The 27,633-nt window shown below is 41.7% G+C and overlaps 1 protein-coding gene across 2 annotated transcripts in view; it reads right to left on the reverse strand.

Moving 5' to 3' along the window:
- Positions 1-5,056: 5,056 nt before the first annotated feature.
- The window catches only part of phf14 (PHD finger protein 14), a 118,762-nt gene continuing 96,185 nt past the window's right edge, over positions 5,057-27,633 (reverse strand). For both annotated transcript variants that reach the window (XM_061741157.1, XM_061741156.1), the window contains exon 18: positions 5,057-5,726. In XM_061741157.1, coding sequence (XP_061597141.1) covers positions 5,595-5,726 — 132 coding nt within the window. In that variant the 3' untranslated portion in view covers positions 5,057-5,594. The remainder of the gene's footprint in view (positions 5,727-27,633) is intronic.

A 27,633-nucleotide genomic window follows, 5' to 3' on the forward strand; every position in this document is an offset into this window, starting at 1 on the left:
TTTTATTTATTAATTTATTAAATAAATAAATAAATAAATAAATAAATAAATAATTTATTTATTTATTTATTTATTCATTTATTACGGATCTCGATTTGTCCTCACTGCAGTAAAGACTATTCTTCCTGGGGTCCAACATTACACACATAAAACAATAAAATACAATCCTTACAATTAAAACATAACTAAATCTAAACAAAAATTATCCAGTATGTAATGGAATTCAACCCTTATTGTTGAAACCAGCCAGAATCAAACAACAAAAAATATTCCATTTTACACACTCAGAATTTCAGAATAAACCAAGAATTTCAGCATAAACCAACTAACTAAAACTGACTTCCTTGCTAAGTACTGCTTTTCTTGATTTATTTTTGAATCTAGCTTTATTAGGTGACCCACAGATAAGACACTTCATCATCACACAAAGCATGATGGGGAAAAAACAGCTTCAATTGCAGAAAGATCAAGTTAGCCTTCAGCTACGCGTCACACTCATGGATTTATTGTATTAACTGGATACCGGACCGGAAAAATGGCTGCCGTTCATTTCAATGGAAGTTGCTCGCCCAGCGCATACTCTGAAAAAGTTCCTGACTTCCGGGTTTACTTCCGCGTTGTGGGGCCCATAGAGCATGCGCAGTTGAGTCACCTCCCATGATGCTCTGGGGCCTCCCATCATGCCCCGGGGCAATTTAATTTAATTTAATTTATTTTATTTAATAGGGACAATGCAGGTTTACATGTGATCACATTCACTCATTACAAACAAGCCAATGTGACTGATGTTCTGCATACAGAGATTATAGCTATTGCTAGTTTCCATCTCCTGTCCCTAGTTAGGCTTTTAGTAAAAGAAAACGAAAGAAAGGAGAAAAAGAATACAAAAATACATTACATTTTCAACATGCAAAGCTATATCCTATTTACAATTCTCAGCTTGCAAGAAAGCACCCTATTAGCGGTTACAGGTGATTAAAAATGCGTACATTTCGGCCGCACGGTGGCGCAGTGGGTTAAGCAGCGGGCCATATACTGAGGCTACAGTCCTCCTCCTGCAGCGGTCGCGGGTTCGAATCCAGCCCGCGCACCTTTGCTGCGTGTCTCCCCCGTTCTCTCTCTGTACCCCTTTCCAGTCTGCATCTCCAATAAAGGGCCACTAGAGCCCAAAAAAACCTTAAAAAAAAAAAAAGCGTACATTTCTGATTTTGCTTCACCCAGTCTTTGACATTTTTAGTAAAAACCTTAAAATCTTGAGTTGTTTTTATCTCAGTTGGCAGTGTGTTCCACATTTGAGAGCCCTTTATAGAGAACGCTGACTGCCCAAAGGAGGTCTTACGGCGTTCAACCTTACAGTTACCACTTGTTGTTCCCCTGGTGATCCTACCACTATTCTGCCTGCTAACTAACTTACATAAAACATCTGGTGCTAGGTTCTGTAGACACTTAAATGAGAACGAGTATTAATATAATATGTATTAATATAATATATGAATTAATGTATATTATTGCATATATTATTAATGTATTAATATTATATAATATGTATTAATATAATACATCCACGGAGTGCACGGACACAGCCGTGACGTCACGCCCAGAAAGAAACTTTTCTTTGACTTTTCTGGCCGTTATAAAACATTTTTGACGGATATAAAGTCCATGACTTAAAATATAGAATACAAAGATTAGTAATTGCCGGTGATTACACCTGGAGGTGTCCTGTGAACAGTTGTAGAGGCTTCTCTTTTACTATTGCGGTCTATGGGAAAAAAGCTTTCTGGGCCCCATGGGATTTTTTGTTGCAGTACCGCGGTTGGCCACTGGAAAAAATCGGCCTGCCTTCTGAGTGCCAGACCCGGGGGCCCGGTCACACTACAGTTGCTAACGGTGTGAGGTTAAAGGTTAAACCTCAGCAATCCATCCAGTCTGTTAGATCTGATCACATCCACGGGGTTCACATACTTTCTCCCGCCACTGTGTGTGATGAGCATCGCGGGTCCTCAGCGGAGACAGAGAGGCTGTAAAATGTGTGCGATTAAGACGGACAAATGAAGCGGGACCGGCGTCGTTAGAAGCGTGCGCGCCGTGTGTGATGTCGAGGGTTTCACAGAGATGTAAAGACACAACAAAGTCGGCGGTGTTCCGTTTGTAGCTGGCTGTTAAGCACCGCTCCACGCTCCGAGTGCTCGCCGCCTCATCAGAGGCTGTTTAGTATTCCGGGGATGTAAATAGGACTTTGGCGGGGCGCTGGGTGGCGGAGCGGGCCACTCCGCCATTAATGCGCCCATCGCTGTTATAATACGCCTAATGACATCGCTCTCAGACGGCATGCTGGGAGCTGGACCGCAGGGAGCCCGGCTCCGACGCCTGCAGGCTCCAACGCATCCCGTCATCAATTCCACATGTCTTTTCAGTGAAATCTGAAGCCCCCAGATAATGTCTTTCACGGTTCAGCGCTCTTCCAGGGTTCCCTTCCTGCCAGGCCTTGAAATGGGCAAATTAATAGTTCCTTTGAAACAAATTGGAATTACACCCCTCGATGCCTTAATGTCAGAATGTGAGCGCTTTGACGTCCTCGCTCTGACTGTTGATGGAAAATGAAGATCTGTTTTTGGGGAGGGGGGTGGTGCAGGATACCCCCCCCCCCCTCCCGGCTCAGCATGGGCCGCTGCAGATCTGAACCATCCGAGGAAACGCAAGCAGGAAAAGGTTTCATCTTAGGAGTTAAATGGGAAACCCCTCAGCCGGTGGAGGACGGTGGGACGTTTTCTAACTTCAAAGGAGTTTCAATAAAGATCCAAATATGGTTTAATGTAGAAATTAGGTATCAAAAAACACATTTCCACAACGCTCATGGTAAGAGGCAGTTAAAACTTCCCCCACCTTTCTTTTGCTCTCCAGCTCCAGTATCAGATCTTCAGCCCCGCTGGATTTAGGGTCTTCTGGGATTAAACCCGAGTCAAACTCTGGTTTAAAATAAAAGAAGTTAGAAAAGCTACATGTCCTCTACTGACCACTAGGGTCTGGATCCAACAGCCAGTCAATCTGCACTGACTTTCCTGTTAAAATGTTCAACTTTAGATCAGAGACAAACATATTATCAGTTTGGTACAAAAACACTTGTGATCTCCAGATAGATTTCACATCCATGACAAGTGTACGGGGGGTTTATGTGGCTCATCAGGTAAACTTATACAAAACAATAACTGTGTGTAACTCTACTGTCAACTCGAGGCAGCAGGATCTGGGAGGTGCTGGCCGACCAGCGCCGGGTGGATCTTCTGAGCGTGTTTGGGCTTCGGGTCGACCAGGAAGATGTCCGGGCGCCCCAGCGGCAGGTTGTTTCAGTGATGTTATAGTGCTTTTCCATTCGTACTTACTCATCCCGACTCGCCTCGATTTGGTTCTTTCCCACTAAGGGTCTAACGTGCCGAGTAGATACTTTTCTGTTACTAATCTGCCGAGGTTCTAAGCGGCTGAGTCGGCTGTATCTGACATCATCACACTACAGGCCACCGATTGGTCGGGGGGTTGGAGTCAGACGTCTGAGTCAGGATGTGACATCGGCGAAAGAGCGACTCTGACGGCTTCTTGTTCATTTTATTCAACATCAATGGCAGCACAAAAGTCTGTTTCATGATCCAACTCTGAGGTGCAGATGTTCATAAACCTGGTGGCTGAGGAGAGAATTAAAAAGGGATGTAGACGGGTAAGAAATGACCAGATCTACCAGGAGCTCTGTCACTTCATAGCTGCTCGTGGCTCCCAGCTGACTTGTCAGCAGCGCCGAGACAAACTAACAAAAATTTAAAAGCGTCGCCGCTTGAAGCTTCTCTCACTCTCGTTTTTTAACTTGATATCAAACACAAGCCACAGACCCAGCAGCACATATATCATCTCCTCCAGGTTCTACATCTTTAGTGTTGTTGTCTTCTTCATTTAGATCACACAATCAAATACGTCACAGCAGCTTCACTCCAACCTCCTACTTCTGCTCCAGGTGCTGAATTGTTATGGAAAAGAAACGAGGCTGAGTTGAGTCGAGCCGATGTGGGGTTGTTGCATCAGTCTTCATCATCCATTCCTGCATTCCTCCCCTGATTCCTCTGGATCAGACTTGGGTTTCCAGGAGAAGGCACTAATGTGAGCAGAAGGAAGTGGCTCCACACACCCCTGGACAGAAACCACCCAGAGAGTCATGTGATGTGGGCGGAGCTACCACCAGACTGGTTCAACAATGGCGGGGCAGATGTTCTTGACATCATACGATCAGTTTAGTAGTAAAAACCTGTTGAGCGAAGGTTTTAGTAGTATATGGAAGAGTATCAGGGCCAGGCAGGAGAAAAATAAAAATAATATTTTAGAGGAGGAAGATTTTTATTTCATTTTGCACTTCGGGAAAAAAGTCGAAATGTCGAGAAAAAAGTCCAAATTCCATGAATAAAGTGAATTGGCTTTACGATATTGATTTGAAACACATATCACACATATGCAGTTGCATAACTTCAGAAACGTACCCTTAACGTTCCACTCCAAGGATGTAAGTTAGTTAGTTAGTTAGTTACGGCTGCTGCTGCATAGCTGTCAGTCGCTCTGCTAACTGGATTTGATGGGCCAGAGGAGACATTTCCACTTTATTCACCAAATTGTATTTCAATTTTATTCTCGAAATTTTGACTTTATTCAACAAATTTCGACTTTATTCTTGAAATTGTATTTCAACATTAATCTCGACATTTCGACTCTTTTCTCGAAATTGTATTTCAACATTTATCTCGACATTTCAACTTTTTTCTCGAAGTGCCAGATAAAAAAAAAATCTTCCCCTCTCAAATATTTTTTCTCCTGCATGGCCCTAATACTCTTCCGTAGTAGTAATTCTGCAGCCATCTGGGTTATTTTAAATGGTCGCTCCGGGACGCTCCGGTATGATCATCACATAAGGTCCGGGAGGAGATGTCTGAGAAGGGAAGGAGCTCCTGACACCAGTCAGGCTAAGCTGATACCGTCTCTGAAGAATTTCAAATCCAATAAAATTAACAATCACTGTGGATGTTTTTTTTTATTTGTATTTTCTGTACTGTACCATCTTCTTCTCATTGAGGGTTTTACATGTTTCAACACAAGAACAAAGCAAAATACTGTCACTGTGAAAAATTAAGTGTGAAAAGAGTTAAAGAGTTAAGTAAGAAGATAATATACGATACAAAAATAAAACATTCCAGTCAAATATTGAGTAAAATATATTTAAAATGAGAGGAAATAATTTCATTAGTGATGACGGACAGGTATGGATGTTCTCCCGGGAGAAGAAGAAGAAGGGCTCTGTGCTTCATCTTGTAAATAGTTGTGATCATTAGTGTATGAAAATAGATTACATGGAAAAGTTTGTCAATGAAACACGTCCATCTGCCCTCCACCGTCAGTAAAAAATACAAACTCATTTCAATAGTGTTTTCTAAAATACTCCTCCGGCGGCTAAACTGTTTGGGGTGAAATCTAGCTGCTGGCTGCGTACGAACTTTGGGAGTCTTGTGGAAAGTTCTGGAGCCCGAACGGAAAAGGCAAAAGCAGCGGTCTGGACTGACGTCCTAGTTTGGGATCTCCTGCTCTGCCACTTCCTCTTTGATGGAGGCGTCCTCCTCCCGGTGCTGCTCCTCCTCCTCCTCCTCTTCTTCATCCTCCTCCTCCCCCTCCCCCTCCTCCTCCTCCTCGTCGTCCTCCTGAAAACAGAAAACACACTTAACTTCAGTGTTCGCGCCCAATGCTGGTCCCCAATGCTGGAGAACAAGTTGCAGTCGTCTGCAAACGCCAGCAGCACTTTTTATTATGTAGAAACGATTAATTTTTTTTTAATCGCGATTAATCGCATGTTGTCCATAGTTTACTCGCGATTAATCGCATATTAATCGCACACTTATTCACACATTTTTTGCTGTTCTAAATTACCTTAAGGTATTTTTTTATGCTTTTAATACTGTTAACAACATGAGAAAGGGCAAATATGCTGCTTTATGCCAATGTTTAATCAACTTTGCACAAAAAAAAGCTTTTGACCTGAATGTAACATTCCTTCATAAATATAAACACAATGTAGTCCCCAACTTTACACTTGTAAAGACTAACTTAAGATTCCTTGTTTTTTTTAGGCAGCTCAATGTAAAACAATGAACCATATGTATCACAAACATTGTACAATAAGTGCATTGGTCAGTTAAATTTTCCATGTGATTATGTCTAACCTAAGGCTCAAATAAAGGTTGTCTGCTTTTGACCGGGGGGGGGTGCGCTCTCTGCATCGGTCGTGTGTTTGGCTGCAAGTGGTATTTGAGACTCGACGTACTTCGATGGTAATTCATTTCAAATCGACAGTACATGCAAATAACTTTAGTCTGGTCCAGGGAACCATCTGGCAAAAGTTTCTTTTCATTCTCCATCTTCGCTTTTCCAAAAAGTTCACGCAGTAATCCACCATACTTTTCCCCAAGCTATGGGTGCCGACAACTGCCAGAAATTATATAATGCGCGTTTTTTTTTTTTCATTTATCCTGCACGTTAATTGTGCGTTAAAAAAATTGTCGGCATTAAGAGGACGTTAATTTAACGCGTTAACTTTGACAGCCGTAATTATTATACAAGGCTTCAAATTGCGGGGATCAGCACCGCCCCACTGCGACTCGAGTAATTGATCTGAACGGGAGAAAATGAAATATGATTATGAAAAAATATAAATATGAAAAAGTACAGTAAGACAAATAGTGTCTGGCTTGTATTCCACTGCTCTTCTGATGCTGCTGCATCCCGACTTGCTCTGTAGCGTCTCTTTCTCCTAAAGCCTGCGGTGCAGGTGTGTATTTTCCAGAGAAGAACATAGTTATGGGTCGTTGTTGTCACTCTTTTTTCTTCTGGGCAAAAGGATTCTTATAAACCGACATGCCACCATTGATTATATCTGAAACTGTAATGAACGATTCATCAAAGGCTCCCGTTCTTGAGCTGCTGCTGAAGCTCATTGGCCGTTCTCAGCATCGTTGCTAAGCAACCAACGTTATTGACACAGGAAGTGAAGAAGCGCGGAGACTGTTTAGCCAATCAGAATGTAGAACACGATGCAAAATGCAAATCCATGAAGCAGCGAGACGTGAAAGGTGAACCGCGTTATAGCCAGGGTTTACTGTATAGAGGTCCACTCAGTGTTGTCCAGGTGCTACAGCTAAAAAACTGCCCAAATCATCACCCTTCCACCACCGTGTTTCTGCTGATGTGGTTCTTCTGAGGTTGCTCTTTAGAACCACCATGGATGGACGGGAGGCTCCGTCCCCAGACGACCCCACCACGCAGGAAAACAAACATGGTTTCAGTTTAAAGCCGGCAGGTTTGGAAACCCCGTTAAAAACAACCCTATGAACCGCAGGGAGAAGGCACCGGCACACACACTGAAAATGACAGTGGTGAGAGCGGCAGCAGTGATTAACCAGCTCTGACAGGTACAATTACCCCTCTCTCCAGAGGTTAATGGACACATCTCCACACCAGAGTCACCAGGTTAGGATCTGAGCTCCCCATGAATCCTCCTCCGCGTCCGAGCAGACGACGGCTGATTCTCTGACAGTTCACCAAAGCTGGAGCCCCTAAACTCACTCAAACCTAATATTTTATTTCCTTAACTCCGTACAGATTGGGCCTGTTTTTGAGGCGCCTGAAGTGACGTTCCTGGTCTGAACCGAGCACATCTCAGGAACAAAAACGTATATCTGCATAAATATTGCATCAAAATAAAGCTAAACACATCAGATGTGCCAGTAAATGTTTGAAGTCTTGCCAGAGCTGTTGTGGGTTTGATTGTGTCAGCTGACCTCATCAGTCAGAGTGCTAGCGTCTCCATGTGCAAGCAGCTCGATGGAGTTGGATGATTGACAGGTCTAGAAACACTTTACAGCCGATACCATTTATGGACAGTTCACGTATTCACATCAACTTAAACAATGCAGATTTCTAAAATGACCACTCGGCCGACGTGTTTGAGATGTTGGTAATAAAATGATTTTAATGTGAGCTAGGGCTGGGCGATATATCGAGTATGTTCGATGTCATATTTCCGAAAGTAAGTGAAAGTGATGCAAAGTAAAGGAGGAGAGGATGAAACATTGCAGTCCCTACACCTACAATAGTCTTGATATAAAGGTGCTCTAAAGGGCCTCCTGCTCAGAGCAGCTCATCCAGGTAAAACCAGGACCAGAAGATGTTCTTAGCAGATGTTCTTTAGACGGGGAGTCAGAGATGCAACGTGCACTTTCTGTTTTGAAATGACAATTTTTATGTTTGTGCCACTCACTGCTTAGTAACTGTTTAATAAATACAGTTTTGGTAAATTTGACTTAGTTGTGATTTCCCCCTTTTTGCATGAAAGTTTAAAATGAGCATATATGAATGCATTATGAACAAGAATGTTTTAATGTAGACATATAGAATCATCATACTGGTGTGATTGTAGGCATCAAAGTGTTGCCTTGTGTTCCCTAGTGTGAGCTCTGCTAGCACTCATGGCACTAGCTCAAAGCTAGCTGAGCGCAGCTGTTGGGCCATCTAGAGCAGTGATTCCCAACCTGTGGGCCGCGGCCCTCCAGGGGGCCGCGGAAGGTATTGCAAGTGGGCCGCCAAATCATTTCCAAAAAAGTATGATTTTTGTGGAGAATAAGGTTTTAAATGTTAAAACTCAGTTATGTTTAAAATGATATTAAAAATGTTTAAATATTATGTTCATTATTTTGTTTTGTTTTCCTTCAAGTATTAGACATGTGACAAGCAAATGAGCGATAGGAACTTTTGTTGTTATCGGTCGGACCACTTTGCAGCGGGACTGCATTGCACTTGACTTATTTACGTTTGATGCCGATACCTGAAACTGGAGTATAAAGATGGATAGCTGGCTAGCAACAGGGAGAATTCAGAAGTTCGGAAGTGGGCCGCGAACATTTTTGAGACATAAAAGTGGTCCCTGAGTTGGAAAAGGTTGGGAACCACTGATCTAGAGGGTTTATGTGGCGAACGTTGCTCCTCTGTAACAGATGGAGCAGCTCGGTCTACAGCTAGAGCCTAGTTCATGTTAACCTATGATATTACTGACAGTTAAGTTTCTTTCATTCTAATCTAATCTGTCCATCAATCCTTGTTTCTTGTTACAGAATAAAAATCTGAAAAATGAACGACCATTTGATGCGAGACAGGTGACTCCTGCAGTCCGGCTACGTAGCTCAGTGAGGCCCTTTGAGGACTAAACTAGCAGCTAGCTGTACATGTGATGGAGGTTAGTGTAATATGTTAGCATGAGCTAAGCAATGCTAAAAGGAATAGACTGATCATGCTGAACCCTGGACATGTCTGCTGCACTCAGTTGGTACAAAAAACAAACAAATAAGATGCTAAGTAGCAAAGCTAATAGTGAAGTGTCAACATTTTAGCTTCTGGTTTGAAGGTAATGGGGAAACAGGAAAACCTGCAGTTCCTCTACTGACCACCAGGGTCCAGATCCAGACCTGCAGGACTATCCTGATGGTGGGAACAGTTTCACTGAGGATGTGTAATATCAATTAGCATCTAAGGTTAGCATAAGCTCAGCCAGGCAAGTGAAAATGTCAAACTTTGATTGACATAAGGTGGGTGTATCCCAGCTGTTTGTTTTGACATTTGCAATGTGGCGCCGAACAGAACGAGCGAAAAGAAGCTTCAAAATGTTCCCAAGCCTCTGGATGATGTCATGGTGGGTTTAGCTGGGGCGGAGAAAGTGGAGTGGTTACTTTTGTTTTCCTAAATAATACTTCCTGCAAAGATCGTCCTTCACAGCTGGCACTGGGGACGCATCTTTATTTATTCTTTGTCTGCTCTCTAATTTAAAAAAAATTGTTTTTGAAAGGACAAACTTAATTCACCAACAGATTTAATCTAATAGTGGACTCCTGGGTTTATTTGCCGTCAACAGTTTTTAAAACAAAGGCTAATTCATCTTCAGAAAACGTGATTCCCCAATCATTTGGTCTTAAGAGCCCAGAGAATGTAATTATAACTAGAAAATGATCTGCTCAATAACTTTGTTGAGAGCAGCAATATTTCATTTCAAGCTGTTCAGGACATTTAAGTAGAGAAAAACATCAAAGCAAAAATAAATAAATAAAGAACAACCATTCCATTTTAAAGGAAAGCGAGACTCTTTATTGAAGTTGGTTTTGGTCTTTTCATTGTTTTCTCAGTGCCATCTTTACTGACAGTGATGAGCTCAGTGCTTCTGAACAAACAAACCCGGACCTACCGGAGCAAATACCGAGGATAACAGCTCCGTGCATCAAGGACGCTGTTAACTCTAAACAAACAACATTACTTTTACTTTGATACAACGTTTATTCAAAAACACCTTGTACCTGCTGATATGAGCTTATTTAAAAATAAAATGTGCCCCTGAATCCCCCACTATAGATGAATGGATAGGAATAATATATAAAATATATACGGAAAAGTTGTCATTCTCTCTAAAAATGGAGAAGGAGAAATGTTACCAGATGTGGTCTAAGTGGACTGAGCACATAAAACCTATTAGGTCTGACTTTTGCTAACTTGACAAAAATAAGGAGCGGGATCAAAATGTGTTTTGTAATATGATATATTGATATAGTCTACAGCACAATCTTTACTCATTCTGCTTTGTGCGTAATTTTCTGTATTTAATATTTAAGATGAGAAGTAGGGAGGCCCCAATACCATTTTTTTCACGCTGAGTACGAGTATGAGTATTTTAATTTGTGTACTTGCCAATACCGAGTACTGATACGATACTTTTACCACAAAAATAACTAGGCTAAAAATGCAATGAAAAATGCAATGAATTGGACAGGTTTAATTTGCAACAGATAAATTCAATAAAAATAAATAAAATGAGTAGAATAACTATTTTAAACAAAACTCAGTCGGCTGGGCTTTCCTCCGCGACCCGGCCATGCGCAGTGCCCACAGCCCGCTGAGTCCCAACACGGCCCGTGGGTCGTCTCTTTCCATTGTCTGTCTCTTTTGCAGAACCTGAGCTAATGTTGGCTGTTGTGTTCTTGCAGTAGCATTAGCAAACTCCTTATACTCAGCTTTATGATGCGTCTTGAGATGTTTTATCAAGTTGCTGGTATTAAACAATGTATTCTCCTTTCCTCCTCTTGACACCTTAGCAGCACGTAGCTTGCAGTCTGCCTTGCTTCTGTCGTCGTCCCTTATTTTGAAATATGTCCACACTGCTGACATCCCACTGCATTAATTGGCGCCATCTTGACTGAAACGTCGCTGCCAGTCTCACTCATGGGTATCACTCTCTTCTCATCACCACGCTAAGCTTAGCCGACTACCGGCTAACCGGAACAGCTGGCTGAGCAGCGGCGGCTCGGCGGCTGCTCCGCCACCAGGCTGCACACTCACCCAGGCAGCCTCGGGGCGGCTCAACATCTCCCCCTAGAGTCACTAATCAGTAACTACAACAACAATGAAGTGGTATCGGTGCGTGGTATCTGAGAATTTTTGCGAGTACGAGTACGAGTATATGAGAGCAGTATCGGCCCCGATACCGATACCAGTATTGGTATCGGGGCATCCCTAATGAGAAGCTTTCCATGTTCCATGTAAATATTTTACAAAGAAAATTCTAGGAAGAGCCAGGAGGCAAATTGGACATCAAAAGTTCTAAAAAATGTCATGCCAATGTTATGTTAACTTACTTGAAGTGATTTTGACGCTATATAAACCTGCATCTGTGAAATCAAGCCTTTTCCAAATAAAAGATAAAAGATAAAAATAAAAAAAAAATAAATAAATAAAATGCGGCATTTACGCAGGAATCTAACGAAGGCCTCGTTGGCGGGGTTCACCGAAGGTCAGCGTACTAGCTTCCTTCTTGAATGTGACTGCAGATAAAGTGGATGTGTGGAGCTTCCTCAGAGTCCAGACAGTTCCTCACTCAGGGTGCTGATGGATCATCAGACCAGCAGAACCTTGTCAGGGCTTCTGGACCCGTCTTGATATGCGGTCTCTCCTCAGGAAAAATGTCCTGCGTGGTTCTTTAGCTCTGGATACTTTCTGGTGCCGGTCCACAGGGCTGACATAAATCTGGGAGTGGGTCGACGCCTCATGAACTCCCCCCTCGCACACACTTGTGCCATCTACCAAATCTCAGAGACAAGGCGCCAATTTTCCAATTATCAGTGGCGCCATCCGTTATGGAAGAGCCGCTCAGGTCTTAGATGGGAAAGTGGAGGGGAGGAGGGGCCGGCCCATGCTAACTATCTCAGAGAGCCTCCCCGGCCCCCTCCTGGACTGATTTAGTGATTGTTTCTGGGTGAAGGGGTGGTATGTGCTCTTTCTCCCCACCCCTCCAACCCCTGAACCACCTCCTGTTCCTGTTTCTGCCCGAGGGAAGCAGCGCGGCGGTGCCTCACTGGTGGCGGCATCATCCTGCAGGCCGGCAACTGGCAGAGCTGTGCACAACCCCCCGCGCCTTCATTAATGAAACACTTCATTTAACTGACATTTCTAGTTTCAGTAAAGCCACACTTGAAGATGCATTTCAGAAGGTTACAATGGCCACAGGATAACAGCCGATTATGGGCTTAAATTAAAGCCAGTTGGACTTGACAGTGACCCGTACAGTTACCAGAAGTGGTCAAACCAGTGGTCCATGTACATTAATATTTGGCCACGAATCCAGTTTCCTGATATTTATATGTACTTAATTTCTACGCCGGGGAAATACACGAAGGTTGAAGATGCTTGAAGGCTTACAAAAGTCTTGACGCTTGGTCCTACTTCAAGGCAGGATTTGTTGGTGAAATTAAAGTGATGAGGACACCGAACTTTATGATTTGACCGTTTAACGTTAGCTACCCAAAAATCCAACATTACCTGATACAAAATGGGAACCGCAAATCCATGTTTCGATGACTGGAATCCAGTTGTTTCTGCGAATTGCAGCGATCCATTTGTCTCTCTTAAGCTTATTTTTCGGCAGTCTGTAAAACGATAACTCTGATTTCTTGATAAATCTATGAGTACAGTCGATTGCACAACAGCTCTTTCCCATTTTAGATTTACGCTGCCACTCAGTCTTTCTGCCACTCAGTCTTTCTGCCACTCAGTCTTTCTGCCACTCAGTGAGCGTAACCCGCTGTGAAGTCGCATCTGTGACGTCATGAGCATTCCCTCTATAGAGGGCATAGTTCACATACTTACCACTCACACACACACATGCACATAAGTACACCTCCCCCACCTTCCCCTCCCAACACAGTGAACCAGGTTGAAGCGCTGCGCCAGGAGGCTATGGCGATTACTCAGGTGGCCTGTGCCGGGAACTCCCCCCCACCTCCACATAGGCTAGTATGATGTTGTTAAATTGATGAGTATGTTGCTTTTCTCTGTGCTGAGGTGTTTTTCTGCACCTTCATGCCGTGTCTTTACCCAGTGTCATCCTATCTATCGCTGAAGGAAACATCTATTGGAGTTCATTATTTTTATTTTTTCATCTTTTTTGCTCCAGTTTTTTAAAATAAAGTAAAAAAGTCATATGTTGTTGTAAATTCAAGGTTTTATTTCCCAATACTACAACAAAAATGGACAAAAAAAAAGGATGAATTGAGGGGGTAAAAACTTCTACAGGACTGTATCTCAGGTTGTGTTGTCTTTATAATTGCTAGTCTGGGCTGATTTCTCTCCTTTTTTTAGTGATCAAATGTTTTTATTTATATTTTTTTATTATAAACGGTGGCATCCACAATGATGTCAAACAAACATTATACACATTTTTCACCCCCTTCCAAACCCACCCCTCAGACCTAAGCATTCAATGAAAACAATTAATAATTAATAATAATGAAAACAGAAAAAAGATAATACAACAATAAAAAACAAACAAAAAAGGACAAAATAAAACAAAGGCAAAACATAATAATATCAAAAACTGGACAAGGATAGCTGCAACAAGGTAGTCTATATCAATTTTAAATACATCTTTCAAGTTTGGCTTTAATTTGATCTGCTGCCATAAACCAAAATAAAATATTTAGTTGTTTTGCATTATGTATTCGGGCTGTAGATATTTCCAGATAGATAATATCAAGAAAAGTCAAATACCAATGGGAGATGTCAAAGCCTGATTTAGGGTTCTGCGTTAAACCAAAGCAGAGCCTCCCCACGGTGGGGAGCTTTGCATGAGCGACACCCTACAGAGATTTGTTTGGTGGAAAGGAAAGCGAGGGATGCTTCCCCTCTGAAGAGCCTTCAGGAGCTGAAGTGCTCTGACATGGTGGGGGATCTCCGTCCTTCTGGGGGGAGGGAGGAGGACCGGGAGGTTTGTCTCCACGCTCCATAGGCTGACAGCCCCCTCTGGCACCAACATATACATATATGATAATGAAATGCCACGTCTTTCACTGGAACTGAGCTTTTAAAGGGCAGCAGCAGATGGGCGTCCATCTTGTGTGATGCAGAAAAAGAGGAAGCGGGGGAAAGTCCTTGCTCATCATAAAGTTACTCACTCATTGGCCACGGTTACATGATGTTTTTTAATTTGGAATTCATTATTCAGAATTAAATAATTCAGAATTAAACTATTTTCCTTCGAGTTTACATGGAAATAGTAATTCCGAATAGAGGTTTACATGGAAAACACGTTTGATCGGCTTTATATATTAATAAAGTTTAAATTTTGAGAATAAAGCAGAAATTTCAACTTTATTCACGAAATTTTGACTTTTTTCTCGATATTTCGACTTTTTTCCTGAAATTGTACTTCAACATTCATTTCGACATTTTAACTTTTTTCCTCGACATTTCGACTTTTTTCTCGAAGTGCATGATGAAAAAAAGGAACTTCTTCCTCTAAAATATTATTTTTATTTTTCTCCTGCCTGGCCCTAATTCTCTTCCGTACTTCATCCGTTGTCTAGGAAAAAAACTGAAATTTGTAATTATTTTCGGGTGACCTTGTCACTTGGACGGCCCTAATGGTGACGTGGCTCCTGTAGATCCAAGTACAAGTGCGGCATATAAAAGAAACAACTCTGACTATAACGTACACCAGTCGACGTACTTCAGTGCTCATTACTATCTTTATCAGGTTGGTACAGTCCTCAGAATAATTAGAAGTTAATTAGTGTGAGCGATTATCATGTTTCTGCTTTCATTATATTTATTTATGAGTGTCTGACTCTGCAGAATATGACAGAAGAGGCTCAACACTGTTGTTCCTCCTGACCTTTCATGGGTTTTCTCCTCTAACAGCATCGTTAGCCTGCATACACCAAAAAACAATAATCCTCATTACTGTGTTAGCTTTACAGAGGCAACATTATTCATTTATTTCCTCGTGAGTTCAAGACGTGACTTTTTTTTTCTCTGTAGCCTTGAATATAGCAGTTGTGGGGAGCACATCTACAATTCTAACTTGCTAGCTGCTAGTGTACCTTAACATTTATCAGCACCACATGTCTTGTGGTGTTGCAATCTTCCTAAAGGAAATAATTCACAGATTTATTAAATAAATCGCTCTATCAAATTATTTCATGTTGTAATGTTCAGGATTGTTTCTAACTAGTGAACATTGCTGCTTTCACCATGATCTTCAATCTTCATATAGACATTAATAAAAGTCATGCTGTTGCACATCCGTTTTCCTCTTCCTTGTTGGAGTAGTAATAGTAGTGATAGCAGTAATAGGCGTGCTTCTAGCAAGTGAATACGTCTCTATTTCCGAGCAACTAGTGCTACCAGCAACTTCCTGACTCATTTTTTAATCTTTCTAATTGAGTTTTTAGTTGGAACAGACACATTCGCAACAGGTGAATGTGAGCGCTTTAGCACCTTGATAATAAGTAAATAAGTAAACTAAAGGTTAAAAAAAAAAAAAAAAAAAAACCCATTTGAATTGGAGCTTTGTCACATAACTGAAATGCACTGATTACCAACACTGATGGAGAATGAAAAAATAATTAGTATTTGGTCCGTTTTTAAAACTCCGCTTCATCACTGCTGTGGTTTAAAAACTCTCCCATGTACATTCATCTAGTCGCAGCTCAGCTGCTACGCTGATAATCACATAAATTCACAATTTCTAAATGCTGAGTACAGCATCTTGAAGTTATTTGCAGAGCAGTAAAGCATGAATGTGCAGTAAAGATTCTTCCTGTTGTGTTTAAACTAGTGTCATACATCAGTGTTAGCCGAGTCTCACACGTCAACATCACAAATTCGTCAACAAATCACTCTAATTACCTTAAACGCTCCGAGCCCCTCTTTAGAAGTACTTCATAATGATCATAATTTCTTTGTTATGTAGTAAATATCGACCATCTGTGTGTACTGTTACCATGCTAACTAGGTATATTAGCAGCAGTGACACTTAACGTATAATGAAAACATTAAAATATGTACTCATGAAGTTTTATTGTTAGTTTAGTCTTTATGTACCTATAGGCCATTATTGCTGTCATTAACAGTGTTTCTCTGTGTTAGTATTAAAGCAAATATCAACGAACCAATCAACAGAGTGATTTATAATGTCCTGAGGCTCCTGAGCATTCTAAATATCAAATTCTACTTTGGCCAAAAAAAAGGACAAAAAAGACTAGCATGGTAGTATAAAAGGACCATACACTCAAAAAACTGTACAACAAAAAAATTAGTGACCTCGTCTGTTTCTTGATTCCCTAGAATACAAGTACGGACTTGCGTTCTTGGGAAGTCCGTAATTGGCAAGGAGGAGTCAGGAGAAGGTACTACGGAGAACAGGCTAACACTATTGCTCCATGCATGTAACATCTACAATGTCTTGCTTATAAAGCAAACACCCTCAACTCTAAGGGTGCTTTCACACCTGTCCCGTTTGGAGCAGTTGTTCCGAAACAGGGAGCGTTTCCCCCTAAAGATCGGTTCGTTTGGTATATGTGAACACAGCAATCGCGCTCGGCTGCGGGACAAAACAAGCGAGCCGAGATCTCCTAGGAGAGGTGGTCTCGGCTCGCTTCCATTCCCGACCTGGAGCGGTTCGTTTGTAGTGAGAACTTAATCCACACAGCAACCGACACAACTCACTCATAAGCTGCTTTCACATAAAAAAGAGACTTGGTTTGTGCCGCCTCCACTGCCGGGTAGGGGGCGCAGAGCCTCCACCCCCTTCTCTCCTATTGGACGCGCCGAGATGCCTTCACAGCGCGGCACGGTGAAATAAAAAAATTTTCAATTCGGGCAGGCGCCGCTGAGCTCGGCAGGAGAGCGGTCTGCTCTTGCACCGTGGCAGCACATACACAATGAATGGGATCGGCGGAGGCGGTCTGCGCTTTTCGCCCTCTATGTTAAAGGGGTTATAACCATTGTTGTTTTTCCCGGGGTACGGAAGAGGAAACACCTTCTGCGTTCATTTCTGACCAATGAGAGAACAGTTGGTTCACGCATGGCATTTGTTAACAGCTTTGAACCGCTACAGACGGTTGCCTTGTGAACACAAACGCCACAAATGAAAAACGAAACAACTGTATCTATTTCGCCCCTGAATCGGAACAAAACAAATGGGCCACAGGTCTGAAAATACCCTAAGATATAAGATAACTCAGAAATTGTGACTTCATAAATTTGGACATTTACAAACTCAGACTGTAATTCTGTAAAATGGAGATCTCAGAAATTGCGACTTCATAAAATTGCAAATTAGAGATTAAGCCAAAACTGTGACTTTAAAAACTCAAACATTTGTGAGAAAGTTAGAGTTGTATACGGTGGGCGTGTTCCTGTCAGCTTCCAGTCAAAATGGCAGCAGTACGAAGAAAAAGAGGCTTTACAACTGCTCTTCAGAAAGCAGTGGGTCACATGACTAATGCTCCGTCCATTGTTGTTGCACTCTATGATCTGTATCGTCATTAACCAGAAATGGCTCCACTTTCAATCTGTAAATCCCTCCTTCCTGTCCTCAAGTCAGACGACCTCCTCCCTGACTGGGTTCTGATGGAGGTTTCTTCCCATTAAAAGGGAGTTTCTTCTTCCCAGTGTCGCCGTGTGCATGCTCACGATGGTTAAATGAAGAAAAGTGGAGATATATTGCAGCCTGTTGGGTTCTTTAGGAAGACTGCTGATGTTTTACATGACTTATTATGTGAGGTTGAATTGGATTTAATTAGACAGCAATGAACTTGTTTATTTTTCCGTCTAAATTGCATTTAGATGGCTTTTGTCGGGACCTGGAGCCATACAAATAAATGGAATTGAATTGAAACTCACATTTGCTGTGCTGGTAGAAGTGTGTGTGTGTGTGTGTGTGTGTGTGTGTGTGTGTGTGTGTGTGTGTGTGTGTGTGTGTGTGTGTGTGTGTGTGTGTGTGTGTGTGTGTGTGTGTGTGTGTGTGTGTGTGTGTGTGTGTGTGTTCAGCGTGAGGGCGGCCATCTTGTTGCTATTCGAGGGCCGCGGCGGCCGCGGCGGCTGCTGTGGGTCATAAACAGCGGCTTCATTAGCCTGTTCAGGCGGCGCGTTACTCGCTACATTTAACCACCTCCGTCCTCCGAACCTTCGCTCCTCAGCACCGCAAACCAGCCACCAGAGAGAACAATTAAATTTGATGACTGCTCATATTTGCAATTCCCATTTCATTTATTACAAAGGGCAATGTTTAATGTCCTTTTTCCCCCAGAAACAAATTTCCATTTTAGTGAGGCATGACTGATACTGAAATGAACTTACCAGGCGACGCCTAATTTAATCAGAGGTAAAATGCACAAGCAGGTTTTCTTTTTACTGCCTTGTCAGATGAGCAGAGAAACCTCCTGGAGGAGGTTCGGTGGGAGCAGGAGGACTTCTCCAACCGCAGTCTGAATCAGAGCTCTCTGTCCACCAAACCATAAAACCCCTTGTAAATTTTTATTTACTGACCTGAAACCTATGATGGATTATCCGGAGGACCTACATGAAAAAAATAAACTACTTTAAAAAAAAAAAATAAATAAAGTTGTAATGTAATGTAAAATAAGGTTGTACCATAATTTGGCAGAAAAACTCTGAATGAATGAACTTTCTTTCAGATTCTCTTCAAACTCTGAAAGATGAAGTATTTGTGAATCATCATCAAAGTGAACAAACAGATTAACGGTCCTTGCTTTATCACTTCTTACAGCTTTATAACACTTACAACTGGTCACTTGTAATGTTAAAACCTTTTTCCTTCATAAAACTACAAATTCGTTTTCATATTATTACTATTATATTTTCTTAAAATGACACCTTTTTATCATAAAACGTTTTCATCAAAAATTACAGATACATTTAGTTTATATTATCAAGGCTTTTTTGTAACACACATTTTTTTAACTACTTTTTTCTTATAACAGAACTTTATTCAAAGTTAAAATTTGATTCTTATGAAATTAGAATTGTCAGGAAAATCCTGAAATTGTTTGTTTTAAATGAAATGATAAATTCAAAAATTATCTTCTCCTGGAATCATAGCTATTTTCTTAGATTACTACATTTTCCAGTAATATCATGAATTATTTTTAATTTCAATTTTAATTTGTCTTAGCCTGTGCGTCTTTCTTGGTCCCAATATTAAATATTTTGTAAAATCTGACATACAAAAAACAAACATAACTCTTTCAAATTCGTATTACCTTAATTGTTTTGTCAGTTTAAACTTTAGATCTTGAGATAGTAGATATGCTGGTTTGTGGTGTTGAAGTAATATGGAAAAAAAGCATTAGTCATATTATTATCAGTCTGTATCTTGTATTTACTGGCTAAATTAAAATATGAAAGACTTAAAACAAAGATGCCTAGTCTTTGGAAGAAAATTTTATATTAAATGTATATAATATTGTGTAAGTATTAAAATCATCCAGAATGTTTCATTGGGGGAAAAAAAAAAAAAAATCGCAACTACAGTAGATTATTTTCCAAAATGGTTCAAAATGGCACCTAAGCTGCCAAAAGCACAGCCGGCTCATTATGTGAATCTTTTGTGATTTCGATAAAGTTTATGGCAAACTTATGCAGAAAACAAGTGTCTGGGATCACCAAACTCACCAACAACAACCCTTCATTTGAGGCAAATTATTCAAAAACTGGATGCTTGAAAATGTTCTTATTTGTAAAAACACCTCTCTGAGGAATCTTGGAAGCATCTGCGACGCCCCTTGGATAACTAGCATACTGATTATCTAGAAGTGCCAGCAACCAACCTGTCTGAGCTACAACCAATGAGAGAGCGAGGAGCGGTCAACTGTGGTTTGTTTACAAAACTAGAAGTTAGTAGAGTTCATTATGAATATTTATTGAGGGAAAGTGTCATTTCTCCATCCAGAATGCCATTAGGATACGGCATAGTTTGTGCCCACGCAGCAGGAGTCGGGGACTCGTGGAAATGTTGCTTTAACGAAGGCTTGTTCTGCTGTTTCTCACTCTTCCAAACAGTTTCTGACCATAAAACAACGAGAGGTCTGACAAAAGGGCCGCCTGGATGTTAAGAGGGCTGTTAGAATAGCGCCGCGGCCAGAGAAATGGACTCGTCAGGCACCTGGGGACCCCGGCAGCCATCGCACACTCCTGTTTACTCCACAAATTGGCCCCTGAGAGGCCCCTGTTGTCTGTGGCGCCTAGTTAAAGTGATTGAGGTGACTCCTGGCCATTGATTTTCCCCTTCATCTCCGGCGTCCCGCCAGGCCACCGCTGACCAGCCCCTCTCGCGGGCCGGCGGCTTAATTTCACCTTTAAATCACATTAAACTGTGGTTACACTTTGGCCAAAGGACAAGCGTCTTTGAGGAGGTTATCATACTTTCTTACGCTCGAGTAAAAGCTTCAAGTATCGGTTATTGACTGTAATCTCCCCGGTGCATCCTGACGAGGCCTGTTTTTGAGATTCTTCCTGGAAATGACATGAACCTAGAATGACTAGATCTCAGCAGCTGAAAGTATGAATAAATTTGGCATGAAAATAAATAAAACATGTCAGGTTACAGCAGAAGTGAAAAATGAAGAATACTTATTACCAGGGAGTTTTTAAGGGTTTTTGGAGAGGAACATTTTAAAAGGATTTTCCAGGTTATTCAGGTAGAAATCATGCAATAAAACTTGGTTAATTTGACATATATGTAACCAAATGTATTAATTCCTTTCAAAAATAACTATTTTGGCTTTGTTTGCATCAGCAGAGCAGTTGCTGAGCTATGGGTGTTTGTTCAAGCCATATCTCAGTAACGTCTGGATGGATTTGAATGAACTGCGTCTGAAATCCCATACTTCCACCCTAATGAGTAGCAAAAACAGTATGTGGGATTTTTTAGTGCGTCTGAAACATTAGTACGTACACAATAGTATGCACTATCCATACTCATTCTAGAGAAATGTATTAGTCTGGATTGATGGATACTAGCTAAGCAGAAACTTCTCACAATGCAATGCAGCGGTGTTTGGTTGCTAAGTGCTGCGCAGATACTTAGCAACCAACAAAAATGGAGGATAACGTTACCAAGCAAAGCTGCAGCAGCAGCTCCACCACCATCACACTACAATTCAAATGTGAGGAATTAGGTGTGATTTCTCTTTGGTTTCCATAAGATATTAACCAGATGAGTTCATCATTTATCACTTTATTGTGTGGATAGATTTATTTGCAAAGTTTACGAATGTGCTAGCTACAGGCAGCCAAGGATAGCTGGTGCTAATATTATTGTTTTATGGCATAACGTTGATGTTAAGTGAGAGGGGGTAGGGTAACACAACTATCGTATCCAATCAATTTAAGAGCCTTCTTCTTCGGTTTCTCGTTAGAAGTTGAAGAAGTAAGAATAAAACCACACAGCGCAGGAGAAATGTCATCTTGTTTGGGCCAGGATCAACGGGAAAGAGCGGAGCGCTGCTACTGCTGCTGTGACAGGAGTTGTTACCATGGTAACAACTCCCCCTCCCAACGGCAGGAAGTGCCGTGTGGCTCTGAGTAGTACGTCTGAATTAATGCATACTACTGATATTCACTCAAAAGTGTGCCGAACTAAAGTATACTTTTTGAGTATATACTGTTTTGTATGGACTTCTTTACAAAATCTTGACAGCCAATAGAATCAACAAATACAGGCTGTGAAAGAAAGGAAAGAACTGAACAAACTCTGTGATGTGGCTTATGTTTCTAAAGCGTGATTCTGTTTTTCAGACATGAGCGGGAGGCTGACTCTGCCCATCCCGTTAGTCCAAAAATAGTTGACACCCCAGTGAGCCACCTTTTAGTCAGAATAAGAACGGTTATGCTCTGTTAATTTGTTTTTACAGCTTAGAAGTCAAGTTAAAAGAAAGTGCATGGTAGCTTAAGTGTTGACAGTTAGCTGTCATAGTATGAAGCTGTCACTCATGAAACTTTATATAATTCTATTATAACTTTATATTCATTCTTGTACAGTTATCGTGGATTTGAAATCTATTCATGGAGACCAAAACAGTTTTTTTTTTATGTTCCAGACTGTAAATATGTTTATTTCTGCTGTAAATTTGGACAGCAGAAAACAAAGGTTTCCTGTTGAACTTCAATCTGCATTTGTGGATAGAACTGTGGTTGTAGTTTTTATTTTACGCAATTTTACTTCCACAACCCGCACCATCAATCAGAAGCTTCATGGCTGACCTGTGAAAGACTGTAATTAAGTCAGCCTAATTAACTTAATGAAGTGTCTCACTCTGCTGCGTTTGCTATATGGAGTAAATTGAAAGAAAAATAGGCATCATTACTCATCAGCTGCTCTGCTCTTTTGAGAGAGACCCGAGGAAAGATGCTCATCCTGTAGGGTTTATCTCAGTGGAAAATTCTAACCTTTAGCCTGATTTTATTTTCTCTTGAAGCATTGTTCAATAGGGGTCTGCCTGGTTTAATCAGCGTCATTGGTGCATTTAGAGAATGAAGATAAATCACAGAGTCCGATTTGAATTTGCTGTCCTCTACATTTTCTTATCTGTGTTCAAGTTTAAAGCTCCACAGACTAACAGTACAGGATGACCTCTCCACCTAAAAACTGACCACAGTTGAAGAAAAACAAAAAGAGAAAAAAACAAATCAAATATCACAACTTATGACCCAGCTCTGAATCTACTACCCAAAACAGTTATATTTGACAGGACTTAACGCATTTGGTAACATATAGGTTGCAAAAACGAGTGGTGAGAATCATTCGCCTCTTCGCCTCTAAAGGTGCGGGTATGGTTCTGCGTCACACACACGCAGAGCACACGGCGCACCGGTGACGCCGTCACGAATTGTTCAGAGTTCTCCGTCTCTCCATTTGGTCGCGGTGCAGTACCCCCCGCGGCCACTAGTTAGCGATCTTTTTCTGAATGGTTTATCCGACTTTTTCCGGTCACAGTAAATCAAAGAAATAAGGACAACTATTGTGCAAAAAACAAAAACAAAAAAAAATCACACATAAACGAAGAAAAAAGCCCTGGAAGTTCACTACTGATTCAAACCGGAAACCGGAAATGCTTCGCTTTCAAACGAACCAATCACAGCCCACTCGGTCTGCGTGTGGTCGGCGTCTCCTCGACGCGTAGTTACAATTTTCGGGAGGTGCACGTCACTGACGGCGCATGTGACGGCGTGTCCTCTGCGTGTACAAAAACCACACGCCGTAGACACGGCGTCGTTTTGACGCAGAAGCATAATTCAGCCTTAAGAAGTCACTCGTTACCTTTGTTTTGTAAATTTGGCATCCTTAATATCTATCAGATTAATTACCTCCAAATTGCTCAATTTGTATATGGTTCTTGAAATAAAACTCTTCCTAACTTTTTTCACGATTTCTTTTCCCCCGAATAATGAATTTCATAACTATTCAACCCGTAAAGGATCCCAGCTTCGGCCCCCACAATCGCAAACTATTACATTTAAACTTAAGATCTCTTACAGAGGTTCCAGGATATGGAATTCACTTCCTCCCCACCTCGTCAAACTTTCTCATGAATTATTTAAAGAATCTGTGAAACATATTTTGCTATATCAATAGCTTAATAATATGATGTCAACTTCTACTTACTCACATTTGTCTTTTTTCCTCATTTTTATACAGTATTGTACTTTTTTCTTTCTTTCCTTTGTCTTTTCTATTTTTTGGATATGTACTTTTTTCTTTTCTTTTCTTTGTGTGTGTGTGCGAGTGTGCAGTGTGTGAGCGTGCTGTGCGCGGGGGTGTATGTGTGTGTGTGTGCTGTGTATGATATGCATTTATGTCCATGATTATGTCCATTTTTATGCTCATTTAAGGAAGTCCTCTTGTCAAGCCCCTAGAGGGTTTTTTGGACTTCCTTGTCTATTTTTTTTTTTATGGTAATTATATTACTGACTTTTTAATATGTGCTAAATAAATAAATAAAAAGAAAAATGTCATGAGTGTTTATGGTTACGACAGTTTTACAGCACTACGGTAAGTGTGACGTCAGCATAGGCATCAAGGAGGAACTGGATACACGTGTGTATTGGATGTAATAATAATAATAATAATAATAATAATGTCTGCTGCAGTTGGGCTAAATAAACAAGAGTTTTGCAAAGATTGAAGACTCGTCAATGATTGTAAATCATTACAATATATATGAAGTAAAAGCAGTTTAACTCCCAGTCCAGGACTTTACTATGCCAGAAGTGACATGGATTTATTCAGATATGACAAACTTACATTGCAGGGTTCAACTGAGCCAATTCAGATGTTTTCCTTCAACGTGGCACAGATTGGATACAACCAGTGGACGTGTTAACAACAACCAAAAAAACCCTCATGGACCATTCTCAGATTGGTTTCAGGCCTCATCCATAGGTGTAACTGTTCATTGGCCGTCTAAGTGGATGGATCAGATTTTCCTCATTAATGTGAATCATTAGGGGTGTAATGGCTTCTCCTAAAGCCATTCACTTTAACTCAACCAACTGACAGCTTCATATAAATGCTCACGTCTGGTGTACTGAAGACACGTGTCACCAGCAGGTCCATGTTTGACACCTGGTATGTCACGTGTGTTCATCGAGGTCAGAGCCTGTTTTTCTTCTATTGGCACTTTTCCACTAGTACCTACTCGGCTCATTCCAACTCGGCCTGGTTTCTTTTCCATAACAATCAGCACCTGGAGCAGAAGTAGGAGGGTTGGAGTGAAGCTGCTGTGACGTATTTGATTGTGTATCTAAACGATGAAGACAACACTAAAGATCTAGAACCTGGAGGAGATGATGTATGTGCTGCTGGGTCTGTGACTTGTGTTCAATATCAAGTTAAAAAATGAGAGTGAGAGAAGCTTCAAGCGGCAACACTTTTTAAAACAATTTTGTTTGTCTCAGCACTGCTAAAAAGTCAGCTGGGAGCCGTGAGCAGCTATGAAGTGACAGAGCACCTGGTAGATCTGGTCGTTCCTTATCACTCGTCTAGATCCCTTTTTAATTCTCTCCTCAGCCACCAGGTTTATGAACATCTGCACCTCAGAGTTGGATCATGAAACAGACTTTTGCTGCCGTTGTCTGTAGAATAAAATGAACAAGAAGCCGCCGTCAGAGTCGCTCTTTCGCTGATTTCCGCCTCCTGATTCAGAAGTCTGACTCCAACCCCCCGACCAATCGGTGGCCTGTAGTGTGATGACGTCAGATACAGCCGACTCAGCAGCTTAGAACCTCGGCAGAGTAGAAACAGAAAAGTATCTACTCAGCACGTTAGACCCCTAGTGGAAAAGTGCCAAACCGAGTCGAGTCGGGCTGAGTAGGTACTAGTGGAAAAGCGCCATAAGCTGCCAGGAGCCCAGTTCATCTGCCTCATGAGGTCATTTCCTCAGCATTTAACCAGTTTAGATGCAGATATCAGATATGTATCACCTTCAAAAGATGATATGAAAAGAAACGTCTAAATTAGTTGTCAAAAGCAACAGCTTCTCTGTGTCAAAACATCCAATTTGTAAAGTCCCTCTAAGTATTTGTCTTCAGAAACCTCTAAAAACTCTCTGTTCCAAACCAGGAAAACTAAACTTGGTACAACATTCTGAGACGTGCTGGAATGGATTTCAAGAGTGTTTAGATTTTCATTTACATTTTACACAGCTTCACAACTTCTGAACTGGTGTCGTACTTTAAGCCATCAAGAGGAACTGAAGTTCTGAGCGCCTGCAGCCTCCAACTTCACTGTTAGCAACGCTCTGAGCCGAGCTGAAGAATCAGTGAAGTTCAAACACAGACGCTTCTCTGAGTGGGAGGAGGCCGACGGCGCTGCTGGGGTCCAACTTTTATGGACCTAATTTCAACCGTTCCAGACCTTTTGATGACAGCGAGTGTGAGAGAGCAGCTAAAACAGTGTATCCCACACAAGTTCCATGTCGACTACTTTAAACACTGTTCTAGCAACTTTAAGAGCTTTTGGCGATTCGAACCTTTTATCAAAATCTCCTAGTTGGATTTGCCGTGAAGCCCAGCATGCTGGCAGCTCTGCGAGGGTGTAAATAAAGCCTTAAACAATCGCCTCCTGGCACGCCAGCAAGGCTGAATTTAAAGGCCATCTGTATATTACGGCAAGACTGTCACTTTATTGCTGAAATCAATTTAGTGAGGACCTGGAGCGAGAGGGAAGTGGCCTTGGTCGAAGGGGGTTTATCTAAGCTGAGCAGGCTGGGAGAAACATTGCCACTGTAATGAACTCGAGGGTGTCCAATAAAGCCTTTTATTTCTTCTTCCAACAACAGAAACACGAGGCAGCGACGTTCGCCCTCTTCTGCGGTGCCATAAAGCAGCGGCTCCTTTGTAATTACAACTGCAGCACAAATACTTCAACAACACCAGCAAGTCAGAGCCACAAATCACCATCAGAAACATATAGTGCTTTTAAAACAACCTGTGACACCAGACGCTGTTGACGTTGACCTTTAACACCGAGAGAGACGTCCAGACGGACGGCAGGAAGCATAGATGACGTCATGTCAGGTCGGGGGTCTCCAGCTGAGCAAGGCCGACTCCACCCAACCGAGGTTCATCCAGAGCTGAGTGAACGGAAGAAACGAGCCTGGAAGTTCCTTAGGACCCGTCCACCTGCCACCACAAGCTAGCCGTTTCATCTTAGCTTGGCTTGTCCAACTCATGATGCTAACTAACGCCGGCTGACCTTTCACCCCCGAACCCCTCCGGTCCAGCCCAGAGTTCACCAGTCATTTTATCTTTAAAACAAGAGCGACTATGCTGTAGTACCACTTAAACTCAGTTCACTAAAGCTTGGAGCTTTTCCACTAGTACCTACTCAGCGCGACTCGACTCACCACGCCCCCGTTTTTTGCGCTTTACCAGGGGTCTAACGTGCCGAGTAGATACTTTTCTCTAACTATTCTGCCGAGGTTCTAAGCGGCTGAGTCGGCTGTATCTGACGTCATCACACTACAGGCCACCGATTGGTCGGGGGGTTGGAGTCAGACGTCTGAGTCAGGAGAGTGGCTCACGGCTTCCTCATTTTATCCGACAGGCAATGGCAGAGCAAAAGTCTGTTTCTGATCCAACTCTGAGGTGCAGATGTTCATAAACCTGGTGGCTGAGGAGAGAATTAAAAAAGGATCTAGACAGGCGATAAGGAACGACCAG

The sequence above is a fragment of the Cololabis saira genome, chromosome 15 (assembly GCF_033807715.1).
Source record: "Cololabis saira isolate AMF1-May2022 chromosome 15, fColSai1.1, whole genome shotgun sequence".
NCBI lineage: Eukaryota > Metazoa > Chordata > Actinopteri > Beloniformes > Belonidae > Cololabis > Cololabis saira.